Source organism: Cherax quadricarinatus, chromosome 30, assembly GCF_038502225.1.
Source record: "Cherax quadricarinatus isolate ZL_2023a chromosome 30, ASM3850222v1, whole genome shotgun sequence".
Lineage (NCBI taxonomy): Eukaryota > Metazoa > Arthropoda > Malacostraca > Decapoda > Parastacidae > Cherax > Cherax quadricarinatus.
Window position 1 is genome coordinate 17,547,187 of NC_091321.1, and position 23,970 is coordinate 17,571,156.

The following is a 23,970-nucleotide window of genomic DNA, read 5'->3' on the forward strand; positions in this document are numbered from 1 at the left end:
TACGGATGGGTAGGCGTGTGTGTGGTGTGTGGATGGGTGTGTGGATATGTGTGGGTGTGCTAGTGTGCTGAGCAGGGAATGCGGTCACCCTCACCATCACTGGGTCATCAACACATACCACCACCACCATAAAACCTCTGCTTTCTCTCAAACTCAGGCCTACGCCGCGTAGCTAGTCTGACTAGTGTTACCAATATCTTCTAGGCACATGGCCATCGTAGCAAGTGTTGCGCAGGAAGTAAGCCAGACACTGTGGCTTTCTTTGATTATCCTAGTCTCCCCTCTGGGTTAGTCATCAGTATAAAATATTCGTTTCAGTGGTCTGCTTACGGCTGGCATCAACAGCCTGGTTGACCAGGGCAGCAGTCTGTTTCTTGTGTTTATGTTACATACACAGGCTGAGCATACGAATTACATACACAAGTTGAAATACAATTTAAATATACATATCAATAAGAGCACTCTCACAATAACATTGTGTACTCACCTATTTGTGGTTGCAGGGGTCGAGTCTTAGCTCCTGGCCCCGCCAGTGTGTGTGTGTGTGTGTGTGTGTGTGTGTGTGTGTGTGTGTGTGTGTGTGTGTGTGTGTGTGTTTGTGTTTGTGTGTGTTTGTGTGTGTTTGTGTGTGTGTGTGTGTGTGTGTGTGTGTGTGTGTGTGTGTGTGTGTGTGTGTGTGTGTGTGTGTGTGTGTGTATACGTGTGTGTACGTGTGTGTGTACGTGTATGTGTGTGTGTGTGTGTGTGTGTGTGTGTGTGTGTGTGTGTGTGTGTGTGTGTGTGTGTGTGTACCAGTGACTGGACCAGTCTTCTGTGTGGTGATAATAGCAGAAACAGTTAAAATGGGACCAGATACATGCGACCACAATCTGACCGACTTACACACTCACCCATCATGCACACACACTCACCCGTCATACACACACACTCACCTAGTGAACATTTTAAGCCAAGAAGAGTTGAACCTGAAGCGGGCCAGTTAAAATGAAACTCACTGAAATTTCCAGAGAAGTTACTATTGGATAATGAAAAACAATGTGAAGAATTAGACACATATGCAGCATATGACAATGCCTTCGTCTGGTGCACATCCCTCGCCTGACGTCGGTATATAAGCGCCAGTCTCCATGCCTGTGCTTCCGAGTCTTCACGACTATGGTGCTCTTCACCAACGTTAATTAAGGTTGAGGGACTGATTACCTCGTCTTTTGTATATAGTTCTACTGTCTTCCCATTATGTCTTTGAATTTAATTGATAAAGCCACTGGATGGAGAAACGTCTACAAATAAAGTTACCCAGATGTTGCACATGTGTGTAATTCTTCATCTTGTCGGTATTATATACCATTATGTACAAAAACAATAAAACCAGACAGGATATGACGACGTTTTGGTCCATCCTGGACCATTGTCAAGTCACAACTAAGGCGAGAAGAGAAGAGAAGGCCAGCCAGGTTGTAGTGACTTGTTCCAGCTATGGTATTGTCACTTTTTATTCCACGTTACTTTTGGTTTTAAAACCATGTACAAACAACTGTTCAGGAATTTCATTGGTATTTCTATACGAGGACAAGTTGAAAATGGCGTACTCTGTGCCTATATAAAAAAGTAATCCTGTGATTGCTGCCCATACCGTGGGTGTGGGCGGCATAGGAAAGATATTAAACTAACTCCATCTCACTGGATGGGTTTCCTGTCATTCAGGATGGGTTTTCCAAAAAGGGGAGTAAAATACATCAGCCCCAGTTGGGAGACTTCAGTAAAGTGGTGAGGACGGGAAAATAAACACAAATAGAGTATAATGCGGATATTTATTGACTGAGTTTCGCCCACAGAGTCAATAATTATTATAATTATAACTGAACGTAGTCAATAAAGCATCGCATTGTACTACATTTGTATTTTCCCATCGTGTCGGTATTTTATACCATTTATCTCCAGAGTTATGAGAATATCGACAGACATTCCACCAGTGGTGATGGGGGAAGGGGCAGGAGGCATGAGGCTGCGGCAGCCTCTGATTTCCTTCCAGTACCGTAAGGTCCTAACATAAAATGTAAATCTTATCCGGCTAAAATTGCCATTAGGAGCCACTAATCGCCAATTCCTGGATGGTCGCCAGTAATAGTGTTATAATTAATCTGGTTATTTCAGAGTAGTGTTTGCGAAAGCCAAATGAGAGTTGGTTTCTTAAGCAAGAGTCGAATTCCTAGCCAGTGTAAGTTTTTAGTGAAGGTTAATTGAAATTGTGCAAGATGTGTGGTGTAGAGTGAGTTTGTTGATGCGTTTATGGCAGGTGTGAGTGATGGTTGTGGTTAGTTGAGAGTTGTAACTGCATGACACAGATTTAGAGTAATCTAGTAGAACATTACAGCATGATGTTGCACCACGATGCCACCAATACTGTTGTTGCTGCTGCTGGTATACCTTACCAGGCTCGTCTGGTTGCTACTTCTGCTGTTAACTGTTGTTGTGGTGCTGTAGCTGTTATTGGTGCAGCTGCTGCTTGCTACTGTTGAAGTTTTTGCTACTGTTGCTTCTGTCTCTGCTGCTGTTGATGTTTTATGCTGCTGCTGCTACAACTACTAATACTTCTACAACTACTACAAGTACTTGTACTACTACTACTCGTACATCTACAATTACTACTACTACAATTACCACTAGTACTTCTACAACTACTTCTACTGTCATTACTGCTACAACTATTATCGTGCTACTTCACCTCCGTGCCACCACCTACCTGGATTAACTTAACCTGACCCTCCATAACACTCTCAACATCCACTTTTACATATTTTATGGCCTCTTCAGACTTTGCTCTTATTGAACGCACACCTGTACGTGTACACGCGCCTCATGCTTACATAAGTGTACACATGTGTATGTACGTGCTCCCACACGCAACACTTCAGAAGCTGTTAGGGTCGCGCATATATATATATGTGTGTGTGTGTACTCACCTATTTGTACTCACCTATTTGTGGTTGCAGGGGTCGAGTCTTAGCTCCTGGCCCCGCCTCTTCACCGGTTGCTACTGGGCCCTCTCTCTCCCCGCTCCATGAGCTTTATCAAACCTCGTCTTAAAACTGTGTATGGTTCCTGCCTCCACTACGTCATTTTCTAGGCTATTCCACTGCCTTACAACTCTATGACTGAAGAAATACTTCCTACTATCTCTCTGACTCATTTGTGTCTTCAACTTCCAATTGTGGCCTCTTGTTTCTGTGTCCCCTCCCTGGAACATCCTGTCTTTGTCCACCTTGTCTATTCCACGCAGTATTTTATATGTCGTTATCATGTCTCCCTTGACCCTCCTGTCCTCCAGTGTCGTCAGGCCGATTTCCCTTAATCTTTCTTCATAGGACATTCCCCTTAGCTCTGGAACTAACCTTGTCGCAAACCTTTGTACTTTCTCTAGTTTCTTGACGTGCTTTATCAAGTGCGGGTTCCAAACAGGTGCTGCATACTCCAGTATGGGCCTGACATACACGGTGTACAGTGTCTTGAATGATTCCTTACTAAGGTATCGGAATGCTTTTCTCAGGTTTGCCAGGCGCCCATATGCTGCAACAGTTATCTGATTGATGTGTGCTTCCGGGGACATGCTCGGTGTTATACTCACCCCAAGATCTTTCTCCTTGAGTGAGGTTTGCAGTCTTTGGCCACCTAGCCTATACTCTGTCTGTGGTCTTCTGTGCCCTTCCCCTATCTTCATGACTTTGCATTTGGCAGGATTAAATTCGAGAAGCCATTTGCTGGACCAGGTGTCCAGTCTGTCCAGGTCTCTTTGAAGTCCTGCCTGGTCCTCATCAGATTTAATTCTCCTCATTAACTTCACATCATCTGCAAACAGGGACACTTCTGAGTCTAACCCTTCCATCATGTCGTTCACATATACCAAAAATAGCACTGGTCCTAGGACCGACCCCTGTGGGGTCGGTCCCCTGTGTGTGTGTGTGTGTGTGTGTGTGTGTGTGTGTGTGTGTGTGTGTGTGTGTGTGTGTGTGTGTGTGTGTGTTTTAAGCTTTCAGTGTTTCCATTATGTGACACGTTATCAGTTATTAATTTCGCTATACCTGGAGTGTACCTGGAGAGAGTTCCGGGGGTCAACGCCCCCGCGGCCCGGTCTTTGACCAGGCCTCATGGTGCATCAGGGTCTGATCAACCAGGCTGTTACTGCTGGTCGCACGTAATCCAACGTACGAACCACAACCCGGCTGGTCAGGTACTGACTTTAGGTGCCTGTCCAGCACCTGCTTCAAGACAGCCAGGAGTCTATTGGTAATCCCCCTGATGTATGCTGGGAGGCAGTTGAACAGTCCTGGGCCCCTGACACTTATTGTGTTGTCTCTTATCGGGCTAGTGGCACCCCTGCTATCCATTTCTTACTCCACGTATCCAGTTGACCTTAATCCTCCAGTAAAATGTTATCCTGATAATGGTCCAGTAGAAGCCGAAATAACTGCTAACGTTCTCTCACCAGAGTGTGGTTTAGTTGCTAGTTATTCCAGCCACGGTACTGTGGGTTGTGAATTGTTCCAGCCACGGCATTGTGGGTTAGATGTGAGTTGTTCCAGCCACGGTATTGTGGGTTAGATGTGAGTTGTTCCAGCCACGGTACTGTGGGTTGTGAATTGTTCCAGCCACGGTATTGTGGGTTGTGAATTGTTCCTATTATGATATTATTCTTCATTTATTGTCGTTTCTTAACTTACAAATAATGTACATAATTGTAATTCATTTGTTTGCTTGTTTTTTTTTCAGGAAACATCAGAACATCACTGCTACAAGGATCATCATTCAACGTTACTTGGCACTTAGCCTACCCTCACAGGGTGAGTTCTTTACTACTACCACTACTAATTATTATTATTATTATTATTATTATTATTATTATTATTATTATTATGATCATTAATGTTCTGTTCCGGCTAATCATGGGCCACCCTGGGTCTAGTAGTAGTAGTAGTAGCAGTAGTGGTAGTATAAGTAGTAGTTTTAGTAGTAGTGGTAGCAGGTGTAATAGTTGTAGACATAGTAATAGTGGTAGTATTAGCAGTAATAGTTGTAGACATAGACTTCCAAATTCTACTTATCACGTTTTTTTCCTTACAGTTACAGAAGTACTGTAGCTGAGAGAGAGAGAGAGAGAGAGAGAGAGAGAGAGAGAGAGAGAGAGAGAGAGAGAGAGAGAGAGAGAGAGAGAGAGAGAGAGAGAGAGAGAGAGAGAGAGAGATAAATAGATTGATAGATAGATATGGGGTGAATACCACCCACTGTATGAATGTGGGGTGAGTGTCACCCACAGGATGGGTATAGGTTGATCACTGATCCCCGAATGATTATGGCGTACATAATAAAACTTATCCATTTAATTAACCGTCCTACAGGGTGGGTTTCGACTGGAGTTGTTGGATGCCCAAGAACGACCCCTGACTGACCTCACTCCTGTCACTGCTGATTCTAAGTTCCTTTCTGACGATGCCACGTAAGTATTTACTCAGGATGTTAACTCTGCCCTCCAAGTTATTTTAACCTGTGAACTGCTTCGAAAGTTTTCCTGCACGGCCAGAAGATAGGCCTCCCTATTAATTGCCTGGTCTACTAGGCTGTTGCTATTGGCAGCCTGCTAGCCCACATATCCATCACACCATGGTTGATCTGGTGCACCATGGAGGCTTTTCTGATATCGACTGGTAGTTAGTGACCCACGGATGTTGACAGTGTTCTCTTATTGTTCCCGTGACTTCCCATGCTTTTCACTGGGTCTGCTTTAACTTCTCATACATCTCATTCCAGCAGTTTTGTGGTAGTATGCATGTTTGGTATTAGGCTATCCAGTATCTTCCATGTACATATTACCTGTGGAAAATTGCATTTAGCTGAATGTATCATTATATACATAACAGTAAATGAACACAGATAATTATTATTTATCAGTTAGACAAGTAGGAATTTGGGACACCTAGGTCGCAAAAAATGTCCCCCTTCGATACCTACCACTGTCATATCCACAAGTTGCTCTGGACCTATTAATTATAAATGATTTGTATCACCAGGAATGCTGGTAAACATATAAATTTGTGGACTGTATATTAAAAATAATAAATGATTATAGATACACATATATACATATTTACACAACAGAAGGAGAATATATCTTAATCATAACACTTACCAATTTGACTGGAGATTAATGTGTCATGTACAGGACCCCCCCTTTTGCCTACATTTATGAAGAATTTACTGGCCAGAAATTAAACATAATTTAGACAGCTTATCTGAGGTTCCTGGAGTTGTCCTGTCCTGTCGCCTGATTCTCAAATTATGCAAGAATGCACAGCCAACAATTTTGCCTCCTATTTGAGAGGTGTCAGCCCAATTTTAACCTCTAGAGCACAAAAAATTCTTCCCATTATTCACAGCGTGTTATTCAATTCAAACAAAATGGCGACTCCTCCTGCCCAGGTGCAGAAAATTCCCATTTTCTATGACATAAATTTTTATTGAATACAATATAGGCCATCTATTTACCTATAAATTACCGTATTTTCTGGAAAATATATACAGTATTTTCCACATTACCAGAAAGTAGGTAAGTTTACCTAAGTACAGGTTCACACAAGTACAGTTATCATACCAAGTAACATACATGTAAATTACCTAGGATAATTCAAAAAAAGGCAGACAAAGTGACTTATTTCCATTGAGTTTATCTTCTCTGATGATGCTACATAAATGCTCTCTCTGGAGTCTTGTGTGTTTCAGGAGTGGTTGTTCCCTGCATACTTCACTATTGGCCTCACATTGGTGGTATGGTATATAATGTTGTGAAGGAGTCAGTGATGACTGTCTTTCAATTATTAACTCCAGAATGTTATTAACTTATGATAACCAGGCAGTTTTGCTTATGTTCATTGGAGTCCTTAGTATGTGACTCACGATAGTCAACCAACTCCTTGATATCTGACTACCCCTGGCCCCTGGAGGGAGGTGCCATCATGCCAGCTAAGGAAGTGGAGCTTGCTTCCCCTTCCTTGGGTCAAACCCGAGTGGCTTCCATGTTTCCATAAGACACCTGTTGTCCCTGTCCCTGTCCCTGTCCCTGTCCCTGTCCACCCATCAGTTTAAAATGGGTACCTGGGTGTTAGTTGACTGGTGTGGGTTGCATCCTGGGACAAAACTGACCTAATTTGCCCGAAATGCTCAGCATAACAAGCAGCTTTCTATATAGTAGTATGTCATTGATGTCAGCTAGGCCTGTATACCTTGTACATGTACTTGTAGCAAATAAACATATTATTAATACTTATCTAAATATTTTCACTGTTACAGTGCACAGTCATTCAGGATCACCCTGCCCACTGATTTGGAATGTATAGGGTGCACCATCAGGCTCCTGCGTCAGGCCACAGAATGGGGTGGCAAGTACCAGTTCTGGTCCTGTGCTGATGTTGATATCGTCCAAAGTAAGTCATGTCCAAATAAACTATATGAATATGAAACTTTCTCAGAGTACTATAGTAATTTTTTCCTTTGGTGCTGTTTTTCTGTAGTAAAAATAGAAAGACAGATTCTTTATCCAGTACTGTTCAATATTCTCATGAAACTTCACAATATAATTTACTGATTCACAGAGATTGTTTTAAAGTTAAGGTTACTGTTAATACAGATAAGAAATTAATTATTGTGGCTATAAACTGTTGCAGGTTTTAATCTGTCTTAATTGTAATATAAAATAATGTACTACTGTTCCTGATAGGAAATTGTATTATAAAGTTGCCCATGTATGGTATTCACATTTTACAGTGCCTGTGTGAAATTTTTTTATTTATATTCTTACAGTTCAAAGTCAGTCATAGTAATACTACTTACCTGAAGTATGTACTTGCTCCTCTTAGAAACCTAACAGGCAAAGTTCGTTATGGTATATTTTTATTCTGCAGGAAACAGCTACCGAGAAACTTGCAGTGGCAATGGCAGGTATATGGTTGCTCGGTGCCGGTGCAACAAACGCTTCTTTGGTGATCGATGCCAGTATGAAAATGAGTGTGATAATGATGACGACTGTGGACTATTTGGACGATGTGTGGATTTGGATGCCACTACATACCCGAAGAAAATATGCTATTGCCGACAAGGGCGGTTTGGCCCTAAGTGTACTAAAAGTAGGTTTAAAGAATTAAATAGTGTAAAAAACTGTCATTCTTATATAAGGTACTGCATGTGAAAATCTCTTAGTTTATGATTTTATGAAAAAAAAAAAATTCTAATGTACAGAATATGAAGGGATCACATACAGTCATGTACACTATACTTATTTTACCAAAGTTAAAACCTATATATTTTTTATTTACAGCATCCTTGGTAACAAATCGGGATACCATAAATTTGAAAGTATACTACAAGAAGGATTTGAGTGAGAAGATGACCCTATACTGGAGAATTTTACAAATTGAGGGAGAGATAGAGGTGGTGCTGGTCAACAATGGGTCCTCATATGTTTCTCTGGGCTGGAGGCCTCAAGAACTGACCACAAAATGTAAGCAGTTCCCCTATATATCTGGAACAGTTAGTCCTGGTGCTACTGCTGGTGCAGGTGCCCAAGCTGAACCTGAGCCAGAAAGTGAACCTGAAGCCGAACCTGATGCTACAGCCAAATCCAAAGATAAGGTAAAGCCTGATGGAGCTGCAGCAGAGCCAGAGCCTGAGGCAGATCTACCAGCTGGTGCTAAGTCTGAGGCTGATCCCACTGCTGAACCTGAGCCACAACCCACAGAACCTACTCCTAAATTAAGTCTTGCAGGTAACAAAAATATCTTTACAGTTCTGAGTCTTAGCTGATATAGGCAAAGTATTTTAAAAAGAAATTCCCAGCTCTACAGTTAGTGTGCTAAGATGTATAATTTTCTGGGAATTATTGTGGCTCCTATAATACAGTTTAATTTTTTTAAACAGTATTAGCAAATGAGTTGAAGGACTCCTATCTGAGAGTATTGTAGATTATTTGAATATTTTTTTTGTATGTTCATATCCTGAATATTGATTTAAATTAAGGGTTTATATTTTAGTTAGATATTACAGATTATGGAGTTATTTTTTTTTACTTCTAAACAGGACTTCTTGTTATATAAGGAATGCTTATGAATGTTTGGGTGTTTAACCTGGGGATAAACCTTTATGTGGTTTATTAACATGGAATGCTTACATAATGTGGTCAATGAGTTCAGAAATAGATATTTTGTATTTGCATTGAGAGGTGTAAAAGTGATATGCATTATTTGAAGGCATGCACAGTTTTCTAAAGACTTAGTCCCTCAAATGAGTCTTCCTAGGAATAAATGATCTCAGATAAAGTGATGTTCTTGAGAGTGTACATGTTGTTTGCTGCTCATCTTGTGTAGAAGCACTCTTCTCACGGTTCACAAAGTGGAGCCAAGTGTGGTAGCTTGACAGCATTGGCCTTGTACATAACAATAAGGCCACACAGTGTCAAAGGCTCTCCTGAAATGATAAATGTCTAGGTTAAGTCCAAACGAGTGAGGAGTTGTCTTGCTGTGTTCTCTATTCTCTCAAGAAATTGTAGATGAAATTAAGGCAGGCAATCCAAGAAAGTGAAGCATGCTCAAGGTGTGAGATGCAATGATGACTGGTGTATGGCACCACTGTGAAGATGTGTGATTTCCTATGCCGTTTAACCATTTTGAAAGGGAATTAAATTAAAAAAAAATCTGATTTCTCATTCACATTTTTAATAAATGTTACTGATAGATCAAAAATGCAATTAGAATTTAATATTCTTTAAAAGTGGTTAAACTGCATAATGTGGTATCAACTGCATGTTATTGCTTCACAGCAGGCTTCAGCATTCAAATACTGAGGTGGTAAATATGGAGATAGAAGCAGTTGAGAGGTAAAGATGAGCAGTGTTTTAGTCTGTGAAACTGAACACATCTCCAGGCTGAGGGACTGACCTCTTCAAGCTTCTCTTTCAAGGTTGAGAGACTGATCATATCTTTACCTCACCACTGCTTTTGCTGTCTCCATATTTGCCACTTGTGTATTTGACAGTGAAACAGTTCAAACTAAACCTAACCTAACTGTTGTATGTGTCTTATTTATCAACTTGAGAGTATTTCAAACCATTGTTACACTGTAGATATCATTATTCCTGTGATTGTGTTTCACAACTCCCAAGGAGTGGCTGAGTCCTTAGGTACCAGGCATGTATTGCAATAATTCCTTTCATTGGTGCAGCCAGAGTAATTATGCAGTATTTAAACATTAACTCTCTTGCAACTTTTTGATCACATTTAATGTATTGAATGTTATTGTTATTTTTGGTGATGGTTAATTAACTGTATTGGTAGACATGTATTCATAAAGGGTATTCCTTAAGTGTGAAAATATGATACAGTTTATCATTCATTCATATATCAAGAGGTAGATGTATCAAGAGTATGTAATGTACACTGGTATTTTCAATTTTGTCGGCAACTTTATTGTGAATACCTTCTTCCTCCTTGTCTCTTCTTTCCCATTATTTCCTGTCTCTTCTTCCTCCTCCTTTCTCTTTCTTCTGCTTTCTTTTATTCTCTTCTCTCACTTGTAATGAGATACAATTTGCAAAAATGTTGAGAAAAGGCATGTTGCAATAAATGTTCATTGGGACAACGTTTTGCTCTCCATAGAGCTTTGTCTATAAAAGGTGAAATGTAGTCCCAGTAACAGCTTGTTCTGCAGTATGTCTTTTCTTTACTAGTGTCATCAGTATGTTGTTTTCATCCAGCTGGCAGACATGGGAAAAAGGCTATTTTGTGAGAATTCACATGGTTTCCATTGATCTTACTTAAAGTTTGTGGAGAAAACAAACAAAAATACATCTTTTTAAAACTTCTGTAGAAAGCTTCACAAGCTGTGTACAGTACTGTAGTTTATATGGTAACACGAAACATTCTATATTTTCCCTTTTGTTTAGTCTGATCAATGAACCTACCTCTCTTTGCTTCATTGATTCAGTGTATCCATATTTACAATTTTATCATTGTTTTTTTCCTGTAACGTAATCTCCTCTCGTGACCACCAGGGATTTACTTATGCTGTATTTGAATTCTAATCTAACCCTTATTGAACAGCTCATTTAACTAATTCACATCCATGTTCAAGGCAGCATTAATTAAGGCCGACATTGCAGAAAATTTTTCACCACAGGTTGCCCAGCTTCTTCGTTCATATGAAAAATATATATGGTATAAAATGGAATAACAAATCACTGTGCATCTACTAGTTCTCTGGTACTTTTTTTATTTGTGAATTTTAGTGAAATGATGTGCTATAGATGTGTTAAGAGCGCTAATACTTCTGATTTGTTGAATATCTGGCTCGATTGTTGATGAGAGAATACAGTATTGCAGAAAACAGTAGCTAATTTATTTATACATTCTGTAGCTGCAAAAAAATGAAGTTGAATATTGTATTTTTATATTTAATTACTTGGGGAAGTTATTTGTTGCTAGTTTAGCTGTTGACAAAAAGAATATTTTTCCTGTTACATCTTTTATTGTTTGGAAAGGAGAAAAGTCAGTAGAGTGAATATACATAAAAATCATAAGATGATATACCTTTGATGATGATGCTAAAAGAAACATAATTTATAGCAGGTGGCAAAGACTTGAAATTTAAAATGAAAACTTAAGTCTTTCTCACTTGCTGGATAAACTTTCATGCATATGAGGAATTAAAAATATTAACTTCAAATAAAATGGTGAATCACTGAAAAAACTTCCTCTTGGTGGTGGGATCTTAAAATTAAGATTAGCACTGGTATTGAATAAGGCTAGCACTGGTATTGAATAAGGCTAGCACTGCTATGGAATAAGATTGGCACTGGTATGGGAATGCTAATAATTGCATATGGAATGTGAGCATGATAGCATTTTTAATAGTCCTAGCATCAGCATTCTTGAGAAGATTGTAAAATGTTACCTGCAGTATGTTTACTCCAGCTATGCTAATGGAAGCAGATACATATTTGTCTTGCTACTGCAAAAACACTTCCATCTTTAGTTAACAGTCCTTCACCCTTGTCTTTCATTCACCTCATTCTTTTAGATCATTCATTATTACCGGTAAAAGTGAGACTGCTGATAATTCAGCATGTTCTCACAATGGTTACATATTTTTTTTTTTAACACTGGCTGTTTCCCGCCAAGGCAGGGTGACCCAAAAAGAAAGAAAAAACTTTCATTATCATTCAACACTTTCACCATCACCCATACATAATCACTGTGCTTAGATACAGTGGTGCTTAGATACAACAGTTTAGATATCCCTCCAAACTGCCAATATCCCAAACTCCTCCCTTAAAATGCAGGCATTGTACTTCCCATCTCCAGGACTCAGGTCTGGCTAATTGGTTTCCCTGAATCCCTTAACAAAATATTACCCTGCTCACACTCCAACAGCTATTAACTAACAGTTACAGATATCACGACAAAATAACAAGTCTTACTATTCATTTTCACTCATATCTTCCATTAAAAAGCACACAGCAAAAACCCCCCTGAATAGAGTCCTAGTTACTTCTACCATAATTACAGTTACAATGCTGTACTTTCATAGTAATAAGTAATGCAGCTCAACCTACAAATCTATCACAATTACTGCTGTGGTACAAAAAAAAGTTTCAATACAGGGAGAACCCATTTACGAATGATTCATTTATGACTTTGAACCTATTATTTTAGAGAAAAATGATACATAATGCGACAGATAATTATGTGTCATGCATATTTGTAATGGATATTCCAAAAATGTGCAGTCTTGGTTTCCATGATGTAGAGTGAATTGCCAGTCATGAAACCAATGATCTCTTTCCTAAACACAGATCATTGTAATTAGGCATTTGTAAGTCAATTATACATTGTCTGCATCTGCCATAGTTCCAGTTGAGTAAGCCAAGGCTTACCTCATTTTCAATTGATCCCAATGCAGAACTGTAAAAGAACCATAAGTTCATTCGAAACCATTTGTTCCTATTTATCTTTGCAATATAAAGACTCCATCACCTCTAGTCTTACTTATATAAATCTCCATCACTTTGCAATATAAATCTCCATCATTTCACTACCGATCATATTATACTTCCACACATCTGATCATTATCAGCATAGCAAGCAACATTAACTATAACAACTACTACTACTATAACTGGTATGAAATCAGACACCATCACCACTGCTGTTACTACTACCACTACTACTTCTGCTGCTACCATCACCCCTACTGCTGCTGCTACCACCACCTCCATGGCTCCAACCACTGCTGACATCACTGCCTTGGCCATTGCCACTGCTGCCACCACCACCACTGCTGCTGCCACCACCTCCACTGCTCCAACCATTGGTGCTGTCACCACCTTGGCCATTGCCACTGCTGCCACTACTACCACAGCTGTCACAACGCCCACTGCCGCTAACATTGTCTTCACAACTACAACTACTGAAAAAAATAATCGTCAAACAACTGCAACAGCTATGACTCAAGCACCTGCAACCATCGCCACAACCACGACTCAAGCATCAACAACAACAATCACAACCACAACCACCACTCAAGCGACAACGACCACTCTAGCACCAACTACAACCACCACTCGAGCACCTACGACAACCACAACCACCACTCAAGCACCTACGACAACCACGACCACCACTCGAGCACCTACGACAACCACAACCACCACTCGAGCACCAACGACAACCACAACCACCACTCGAGCACCAACGACAACCACAACCACCACTCGAGCACCAACGATAACCACAACCACCACTCGAGCACCAACGACAACCACAACCACCACTCGAGCACCTACAACAACCACAACCACCACTCGAGCACCTACGACAACCACAACCACCACTCGAGCACCTACGACAACCACAACCACCACAGCGACCACCACCAGAGCACCTACAACAACAACCACAACAACAACAACCCAAGCACCGACAACCACAACAACGACTACAACTCAAGCTCCTATAACCACTACTACAACCGTTGCAGCAGCACAACCAACGATGCCCACTACAGAATCTCCAATAACTAGAAGGAAGAAAAAAAGTGAGTTACACTGCATGCAATCTTAGTCATGAATGGACTTTTATGTAGTATTGTGATTTTTTTCTGTGTGCATTTGTGCAAAACAATCTGTTGACACTTGCTTTTGCAATGTATTTTTGCACAGACATTCATTGTAGAATGTTTGAGAATATTAGGTCAAAATGGTTCACTAGAAATAGGGTAATTAGGTATTCACCTAATTGTGGTTGCAGGGGTTGAGTCATAGCTCCTGGCCTTGCATGTGAGTTTTGTACCATTGAGCATAATGTAGTAGTATAATTATTATTATATTCATTGGGAACCACTAAGCCTATTGGGGGTAATACAGCACCTGAGGAACAAGAATAACCAGAATTTTTAACGGGGGTGGACTAGTAAGCCAGTGGAAGGCCTCAGTCATATGACCGAAGGCTCCAGCTGGGGGCCATGTTACCAAGACCCGCATCATGAAACTCTTTCACCAGCCTATTACTGCATGCTTGATGGTACGAAACATTATAATATACAGTAGACTGTGACCTTAATGACACTGAAAGTAGGTATGTCGTAAACCTTAATATGTAATATGATTTAATCAGTCTAGGTGAGGTAAACATAAGCAGGTATTTAGAGGAACAATGATATATATATATATATATATATATATATATATATATATATATATATATATATATATATATATATATATATATATATATATATAAACTGGGATGCTTAAATGTGCGTGGATGTAGTGCGGATGGCAAGAAACAGATGATTGCTGATGTTATGAATGAAAAGAAGTTGGATGTCCTGGCCCTAAGCGAAACAAAGCTGAAGGGGGTAGGGGAGTTTCAGTGGGGGGAAATAAATGGGATTAAATCTGGAGTATCTGAGAGAGTTAGAGCAAAGGAAGGGGTAGCAGTAATGTTGAATGATCAGTTATGGAAGGAGAAAAGAGAATATGAATGTGTAAATTCAAGAATTATGTGGATTAAAGTAAAGGTTGGATGCGAGAAGTGGGTTATAATAAGCGTGTATGCACCTGGAGAAGAGAGGAATGCAGAGGAGAGAGAGAGATTTTGGGAGATGTTAAGTGAATGTATAGGAGCCTTTGAACCAAGTGAGAGAGTGATTGTGGTAGGGGACATGAATGCTAAAGTAGGAGAAACTTTTAGAGAGGGTGTGGTAGGTAAGTTTGGGGTGCCAGGTGTAAATGATAATGGGAGCCCTTTGATTGAACTTTGTATAGAAAGGGGTTTAGTTATAGGTAATACATATTTTAAGAAAAAGAGGATAAATAAGTATACAAGATATGATGTAGGGCAAAATGACAGTAGTTTGTTGGATTATGTATTGGTAGATAAAAGACTGTTGAGTAGACTTCAGGATGTACATGTTTATAGAGGGGCCACAGATATATCAGATCACTTTCTAGTTGTAGCTACACTGAGAGTAAAAGGTAGATGGGATACAAGGAGAATAGAAGCATCAGGGAAGAGAGAGGTGAAGGTTTATAAACTAAAAGAGGAGGCAGTTAGGGTAAGATATAAAAAGCTATTGGAGGATAGATGGGCTAATGAGAGCATAGGCAATGGGGTCGAAGAAGTATGGGGTAGGTTTAAAAATGTAGTGTTGAGTGTTCAGCAGAAGTTTGTGGTTACAGGAAAGTGGGTGTGGGAGGGAAGAGGAGCGATTGGTGGAATGATGATGTAAAGAGAGTAGTAAGGGAGAAAAAGTTAGCATATGAGAAGTTTTTACAAAGTAGAAGTGATGCAAGGAGGGAAGAGTATATGGAGAAAAAGAGAGTGGTTAAGAGAGTGGTGAAGCAATGTAAAAAGAGAGCAAATCAGAGAGTGGGTGAGATGTTATCAGCAAATTTTGTTGAAAATAAGAAAAAAATTTGGAGTGAGATTAACAAGTTAAGAAAGCCTAGAGAACAAATGGATTTGTCAGTTAAAAATAGGAGAAGCGAGTTATTAAATGGAGAGTTAGAGGTATTGGGAAGATGGAGGGAATATTTTGAGGAATTGTTAAATGTTGATGAAGATAGGGAAGCTGTGATTTCGTGTATAGGACAAGGAGGAATAACATCTTGTAGGAGTGAGGAAGAGCCAGTTGTGAGTGTGGGGGAAGTTCGTGAGGCAGTAGGTAAAATGAAAGGGGGTAAGGCAGCTGGGATTGATGGGATAAAGATAGAAATGTTAAAAGCAGGTGGGGATATAGTTTTGGAGTGGTTGGTGCAATTATTTAATAAATGTATGGAAGAGGGTAAGGTACCTAGGGATTGGCAGAGAGCATGCATAATTCCTTTGTATAAAGGCAAAGGGGATAAAAGAGAGTGCAAAAATTATAGGGGGATAAGTCTGCTGAGTATACCTGGTAAAGTGTATGGTAGAGTTATTATTGAAAGAATTAAGAGTAAGACGGAGAATAGGATAGCAGATGAACAAGGAGGCTTTAGGAAAGGTAGGGGGTGTGTGGACCAGGTGTTTACAGTGAAACATATAAATGAACAGTATTTAGATAAGGCTAAAGAGGTCTTTGTGGCATTTATGGATTTGGAAAAGGTGTATGACAGGGTGGATAGGGGGGCAATGTGGCAGATGTTGCAAGTGTATGGTGTAGGAGGTAGGTTACTGAAAGCAGTGAAGAGTTTTTACGAGGATAGTGAGGCTCAAGTTAGAGTATGTAGGAAAGAGGGAAATTATTTCCCAGTAAAAGTAGGCCTTAGACAAGGATGTGTGATGTCACCGTGGTTGTTTAATATATTTATAGATGGGGTTGTAAGAGAAGTAAATGCGAGGGTCTTGGCAAGAGGCGTGGAGTTAACAGATAAAGAATCACACACAAAGTGGGAGTTGTCACAGCTGCTCTTTGCTGATGACACTGTGCTCTTGGGAGATTCTGAAGAGAAGTTGCAGAGATTGGTGGATGAATTTGGTAGGGTGTGCAAAAGAAGAAAATTAAAGGTGAATACAGGAAAGAGTAAGGTTATGAGGATAACAAAAAGATTAGGTGATGAAAGATTGAATATCAGATTGGAGGGAGAGAGTATGGAGGAGGTGAATGTATTCAGATATTTGGGAGTGGACGTGTCAGCGGATGGGTCTATGAAAGATGAGGTGAATCATAGAATTGATGAGGGGAAAAGAGTGAGTGGTGCACTTAGGAGTCTGTGGAGACAAAGAACTTTGTCCTTGGAGGCAAAGAGGGGAATGTATGAGAGTATAGTTTTACCAACGCTCTTATATGGGTGTGAAGCATGGGTGATGAATGTTGCAGCGAGAAGAAGGCTGGAGGCAGTGGAGATGTCATGTCTGAGGGCAATGTGTGGTGTGAATATAGTGCAGAGAATTCGTAGTTTGGAAGTTAGGAGGAGGTGCGGGATTACCAAAACTGTTGTCTAGAGGGCTGAGGAAGGGTTGTTGAGGTGGTTCGGACATGTAGAGAGAATGGAGCGAAACAGAATGACTTCAAGAGTGTATCAGTCTGTAGTGGAAGGAAGGCAGGGTAGGGGTCGGCCTAGGAAAGGTTGGAGGGAGGGGGTAAAGGAGGTTTTGTGTGCGAGGGGCTTGGACTTCCAGCAGGCATGCGTGAGCGTGTTTGATAGGAGTGAATGGAGACAAATGGTTTTTAATACTTGACGTGCTGTTGGAGTGTGAGCAAAGTAGCATTTATGAAGGGGTTCAGGGAAACTGGCAGGCCGGACTTGAGTCCTGGAGATGGGAAGTACAGTGCCTGCACTCTGAAGGAGGGGTGTTAATGTTGCAGTTTAAAAACTGTAGTGTAAAGCACCCTTCTGGCAAGACAGTGATGGAGTGAATGATGGTGAAAGTTTTTCTTTTTCGGGCCACCCTGCCTTGGTGGGAATCGGCCAGTGTGATAAAAAAAAAAATATATGTATATATATATATATATATATATATATATATATATATATATATATATATATATATATATATATATATATATATATATATATATATATATATATATATATATATATATATATATATATATATATATATATATATATATATATATATATATATATATATATATATATATATATATATATATATATATATATATATATATATATATATATATATATATATTATATATATATATATATATATATATATATATATATATATATATATATATATATATATATATATATATATATATATATATATATATATATATATATATATATATATATATATATATATATATATATATATATATATATATATATATATATATATATATATATATATATATATATATATATATATATATATATATATATATATATATATATATATATATATATATATATATATATACACACACACACACACACACACATGTATATATATTTATATTATAGAGAGAGAAAGAGAGCCAAGACATTCTTAATGCCTTATATGTATATTATTATGTACATGAATGTGAAAAAATCCAAAAATTTAGAGAAAACTCCCTCATATAAAAGACTAATAGGAAATAGGTGGCTGGTAATGGCAGTTGTAGTTGATTGAGAAGAGATTGTTGTGCTGTGAGTATAACAATGGACAATTCTGTAACCAGCAGATGTTGTCCATTGTTTCCAAATTGACTGACAGCAGATTTTGTTCCATATTTCTGAAGTCCGTTATAGAGGACCATTACATAGAGGGTTTATTGCATTTCATCCTTAATGACATACTATTGTATTACTAAAAATTCTAGGAAAAAGGCCCTAGATTTTCCTGGTTTAAGCAGAATTTTACTGTTGTAACTTGCTTAACAAAAGAGTAATTTAGCTGTATTCTGTCTCACTGGGTGTCTAACCTTTTGACTAATGTACTGCCCACAGGATAGATTTGTCTACATTCATAAACTATTTGTTAAATTGTGAAGTTAAAGCATTTGGTGAAACTATAATACAATACTGTGGTTATTTCTATTACAAAATGGGTGACAGAAGTGCGAAAATATCTCTTTACTAACGTAATTTGCTTAGCCAACATAACCTTGGGGTCCAGTCAGTGGGTGTGCACTGGAATTTTTCCAGGGGAGAACAAATTTCAAAATAAAACAAGTGACTTCAATTCTAAAAATGTACCACAGTGAAAAAATAACAGAACAGAAATACCTGAGCACTGTCATAAGTTTGCTTACATCTTTGGGTGAACAATTTTTCTGAGTATGTTTGTTAATGCACGAAAGAGCTTGAATATTACAGTTTGTTTTTGTTTTTATAGAGTACGGTATTAAAAATTGAATGATGGCAACAATATCAAGTTACAGTATAAAGCTGTACATTTGAGAAACTTTACCTCTTTCCAACAACTACAAAGATAACTTGCCTGGTATACATAATAAGAAATATGTACGGTATTTCCAGTCCATATTTCATACAAACCACAGAACGGTTGGAGTTTGAACTCATGGCAAGTAAGTCATAAAACTCCAGGCCAGTGTGTTAGCCACTCACTTGCTGTGGGTTCAAACCCCATTCGTTCTGTGGTTTGTTTGCAGTCGTGTTAGTATGATTTTGTGAGTCATATTTCATACTTGAGGTCTTGAGCAGCAGTTAAAGCATAATGTGTATTGTGTGTCAGTTTATGGATACAGTAAAGTTATGTGATGATTTTAATGGTGTAATTTATAAAATAGTTTTGTGTACAGTATTTTAAACAATGAATGTAAAATTGTACTTTTGATTTTTAAGATCTTGTATTCCTTATTTTAATTTTTATATTTGTATTGTATTGTGTTATTTTACACTCAGTTCTTCTGTCTTTGACATCGACAATAATCATTACATTTTTCCTGTTTTTTCCTCGACACTGATAAAAAGTCTTTAGTTACCATGAAAAGCTTTTGTCAACAATTCTTCCTCAGATTATGGAGGGTGTTGTGATATCCCATTTTTACAAACCATGAATTTTTTACCTGTGCAGTAAGTGTAGTGTTTACCTGGAGTTTACCTGGAGAGAGTTCTGGGGGTCAACGCCCCCACAGCCCGGTCTGTGACCAGGCCTCCTGGTGGATCAGAGCCTGATCAACCAGGCTGTTACTGCTGGCTGCACACAAACCAACGTACAAGCCACAGCCCGGCTGTGTTATAGAGCATGTACTATCAAACTGTTTGGTTATGTAGGTGTAACGTTTGAAAACTTGTTTTGTGAGAGGGAACCTTGGAAGATTAAATGGTTCATGTGATTAATCATTTTAAGAGCTGCAAGAACAGTTACAGGTGGACCCCACAACTTATGAATGAATCATGTTTCTGACCTTTCAACCTGTAAATGAATTCTTTGTATTGAAAATAATCATACATGGGTGGTGGTTTCACATGTGTGTACTACCACTCAGTAGTTGTAAAACAAAAGTTTGTGCCTAAGTTCCTCTTGCTGATTAGTGAGTAATTTGTGGTATTTGTAAACCTCTGACTGTGTACAGCCTCTCCTCACTTAGCGACATACTCGTTTACCAACAACTCAGACTTATGATGGGCTCTCTGACCAGTATGCATACCTAAATAATGTATATTAGAGCTCATTCCCTCTATTCTGTTTATTACAATATACAGTACACTACTGTATAAACATTCAAAAATATACCATAAATGTTATAAATGGTGCAAAGGTGACATTAAAACAATATCAAAGATGGTTGTCACAAACCCACTACCATTATAATATGCTCCTCACTGAGCGATGACTTCATTTACCGATGTGGTTTTAGAAATGGAACTCTGTTATTAAGTGAGGAGAGGCTGTATTTTATTTTCTGATCCAGATGTAGAATTATACCTCATTTAAGAATTTAAAGTTATCTCTATATATAATATCAATACTACTGTTTTTTTATTTATTTTCAGTTAATGTGGCATAAATGAGGGGCTGTTGTTATACAGTATTAATCTTATCCACTATTTAGTATGAAAAGGGCATTACAGATATGTAATAATTTAATATGTAAACCATGGATGTCATGAGTGGTTTAGATAGATAGGTTTAAATCTGTAAGAATTACTTTTGGAAAGCATGGAGCATGCATTGTAGGCATGATTCTCCTTTAATTTTTTTATAGTAATTACTTATTGCATGTAGATTATTAGTATAACTTGCACATTGTATTGACTCTATTTAATATATGCACTAAGGCACTTGAGTTCTACTGACTTCTTGCAACCTGAGCAAGTTTGATTTCTGCCTATTTGATGGGATAAAGATTTTAGCATTAGTGAGGATAACAATTTAACTTGGGTGAAATTAATATTTTTATTTGCTTAAAGAGTCAGTAGAACAGAAGTTTAAATGATGCCATATATTTAGTGTTTTCACAATCACATTCTCTAAGTTGGATGTGTGATGTATTTTCTATGCACAGAATATTAGTTTTCCTTTAGTCATATTCTTTTTTTTTTTTTTTATTTCATATTCTTCTTCAGACGATGTTGACTCAGGTAAATATTGACTGCATGTTCTGTCAGTGGATATATTGAAATATAATTCTTATATGTACATGTATATATCTTCACCAGCATGAATATTTTGTAGTTTGACTTATGTTTACTCTGTTTAATTATTATTTATTTTTTCTTGGTTGCTTGAATGTTTGTATGCTGTATTATATTAAAGATCTTGAACATATAAAGTAATGCTTTGTGTTAAATACAGTATAGCACAAAAAAGTTAAATCTTCATATATCTACATTCTTATGAATAAAATAATAATGTGTATAACTACAGTATTGCACAGATTATACTGTCAGGTCTTGCCAAACACAAATAATTAGTTAGTAGTAATCTGCATATCAGGGTTTAATTTTTTATTAATGTCGCCAGATCGTGTTACTGGCCTTCTGGTGCCCAGAGGAAAACGGGACACCCTCTCCAGGTAAAATTTTACTCACATAACTGTATACTGGTGCTCCTTGACTTAAAATGATTTGACTTGTGATATTTCAACTTTACGATGGTATAAAAGCAATTATTCTAGAGATGAAAATTCAGATAGTTACCTAGTGTGAAGGTGGCAAATCTGTAACTTGTATTCATTTATTTACTTTTTCATTACTGGTATTTAGATAGCTACAGTAATTATTTGTTTATTTACTAATTAAGTGACTAGTTATTTATTTACTAATTTATTCAGCATATATTCACGTTCGACTTACTTTCAGTAATTACCCGAAGCCTTTGTATGAGATTTCCATATATTTTATGCATGGATTCCGAGACAGTAATCATTAAAATTTATGTATGTTAAAAAAAATTGTCATTTAGTCTATATGAGAGGCTGTAATACATTAGTATTTAAACTAGGCCAAAGAAGTAAAAAAGAAATACTCTTACAGTGGAACCCCAAATATAGGCCACTGCGTTTATCGGCAGGTTTGTATTTAGGTCGGTTTTTGCGCCGAAACTTTGCTCCATATTTTGGCCAGTTCCTTGTAAATCAGCCCGCCTACCTCCGGGACACTGCTGCATAGGTGAGTCAGCCTCACTGTGTCTCAGTGAATGACCTTATACTCCACTTAAGTGCGACTGTGAAATAAGCCACCATGGGCCCAAAGAAAGTTCAGAGTGTCAGCCGTTTGGTAAATAAAGTGAGAAACATGATAGAATTTAAGAAAGAAGTTACTGAAAAATATGAGTGGTGTTCAAGTGCTAAAAGTTGCCAGGCATGCATGCAGGGAGTGTAGCAGGGAAACAGGGAGTATGGCAGGCATGCAGGGAGTGTAGCAGGGAAACAGGGAGTATGGAAGGCATGCAGGGAGTGTAGCAGGGAAACAGGGAGTATGGAAGGCATGCAGTGAGTGTAGCAGGGAAACAGGGAGTATGGAAGGCATGCAGGGAGTGTAGCAGGGAAACAGGGAGTATGGAAGGCATGCAGTGAGTGTAGCAGGGAAACAGGGAGTATGGAAGGCATGCAGGGAGTGTAGCAGGGAAACAGGGAGTATGGAAGGCATGCAGGGAGTGTAGCAGGGAAACAGGGAGTATGGAAGGCATGCAGGGAGTGTAGCAGGGAAACAGGGAGTATGGAAGGCATGCAGTGAGTGTAGCAGGGAAACAGGGAGTATGGAAGGCATGCAGGGAGTGTAGCAGGGAAACAGGGAGTATGGAAGGCATGCAGGGAGTGTAGCAGGGAAACAGGGAGTATGGAAGGCATGCAGGGAGTGTAGCAGGGAAACAGGGAGTATGGAAGGCATGCAGGGAGTGTAGCAGGGAAACAGGGAGTATGGAAGGCATGCAGGGAGTGTAGCAGGGAAACAGGGAGTATGGAAGGCATGCAGGGAGTGTAGCAGGGAAACAGGGAGTATGGAAGGCATGCAGGGAGTGTAGCAGGGAAACAGGGAGTATGGAAGGCATGCAGTGAGTGTAGCAGGGAAACAGGGAGTATGGAAGGCATGCAGGGAGTGTAGCAGGGAAACAGGGAGTATGGAAGGCATGCAGGGAGTGTAGCAGGGAAACAGGGAGTATGGCAGGCATGTAGGGAGTGTAGCAGGGAAACAGGGAGTATGGAAGGCATGCAGGGAGTGTAGCAGGGAAACAGGGAGTATGGAAGGCATGCAGTGAGTGTAGCAAGGAAACGGAGTATGGAAGGCATGTAGGGAGTGTAGCAGGGAAACAGGGAGTATGGAAGGCATGCAGGGAGTGTAGCAGGGAAACAGGGAGTATGGAAGGCATGCAGGGAGTGTAGCAGGGAAACAGGGAGTATGGAAGGCATGTAGGGAGTGTAGGAGGGAAACAGGGAGTATGGAAGGCATGCAGGGAGTGTAGCAAGGAAACAGGGAGTATGGAAGGCATGCAGGGAGTGTAGCAGGGAAACAGGGAGTATGGAAGGCATGTAGGG

At 39.1% G+C, this 23,970-nt stretch overlaps 1 protein-coding gene across 1 annotated transcript in view; it reads left to right on the forward strand.

Annotated features, from left to right (window-relative positions):
- The first annotated feature begins 208 nt into the window (after positions 1-208).
- Positions 209-23,970, forward strand: part of LOC128692680 (uncharacterized) — a 65,606-nt gene continuing 41,844 nt past the window's right edge. The window contains exons 1-10 of the mRNA XM_070090116.1: positions 209-287; positions 4,768-4,838; positions 5,394-5,491; positions 7,339-7,472; positions 7,950-8,171; positions 8,363-8,809; positions 8,962-8,996; positions 13,176-14,142; positions 21,563-21,577; positions 21,960-22,011. Coding sequence (XP_069946217.1) covers positions 209-287; positions 4,768-4,838; positions 5,394-5,491; positions 7,339-7,472; positions 7,950-8,171; positions 8,363-8,809; positions 8,962-8,996; positions 13,176-14,142; positions 21,563-21,577; positions 21,960-22,011 — 2,120 coding nt within the window. The remainder of the gene's footprint in view (positions 288-4,767; positions 4,839-5,393; positions 5,492-7,338; positions 7,473-7,949; positions 8,172-8,362; positions 8,810-8,961; positions 8,997-13,175; positions 14,143-21,562; positions 21,578-21,959; positions 22,012-23,970) is intronic.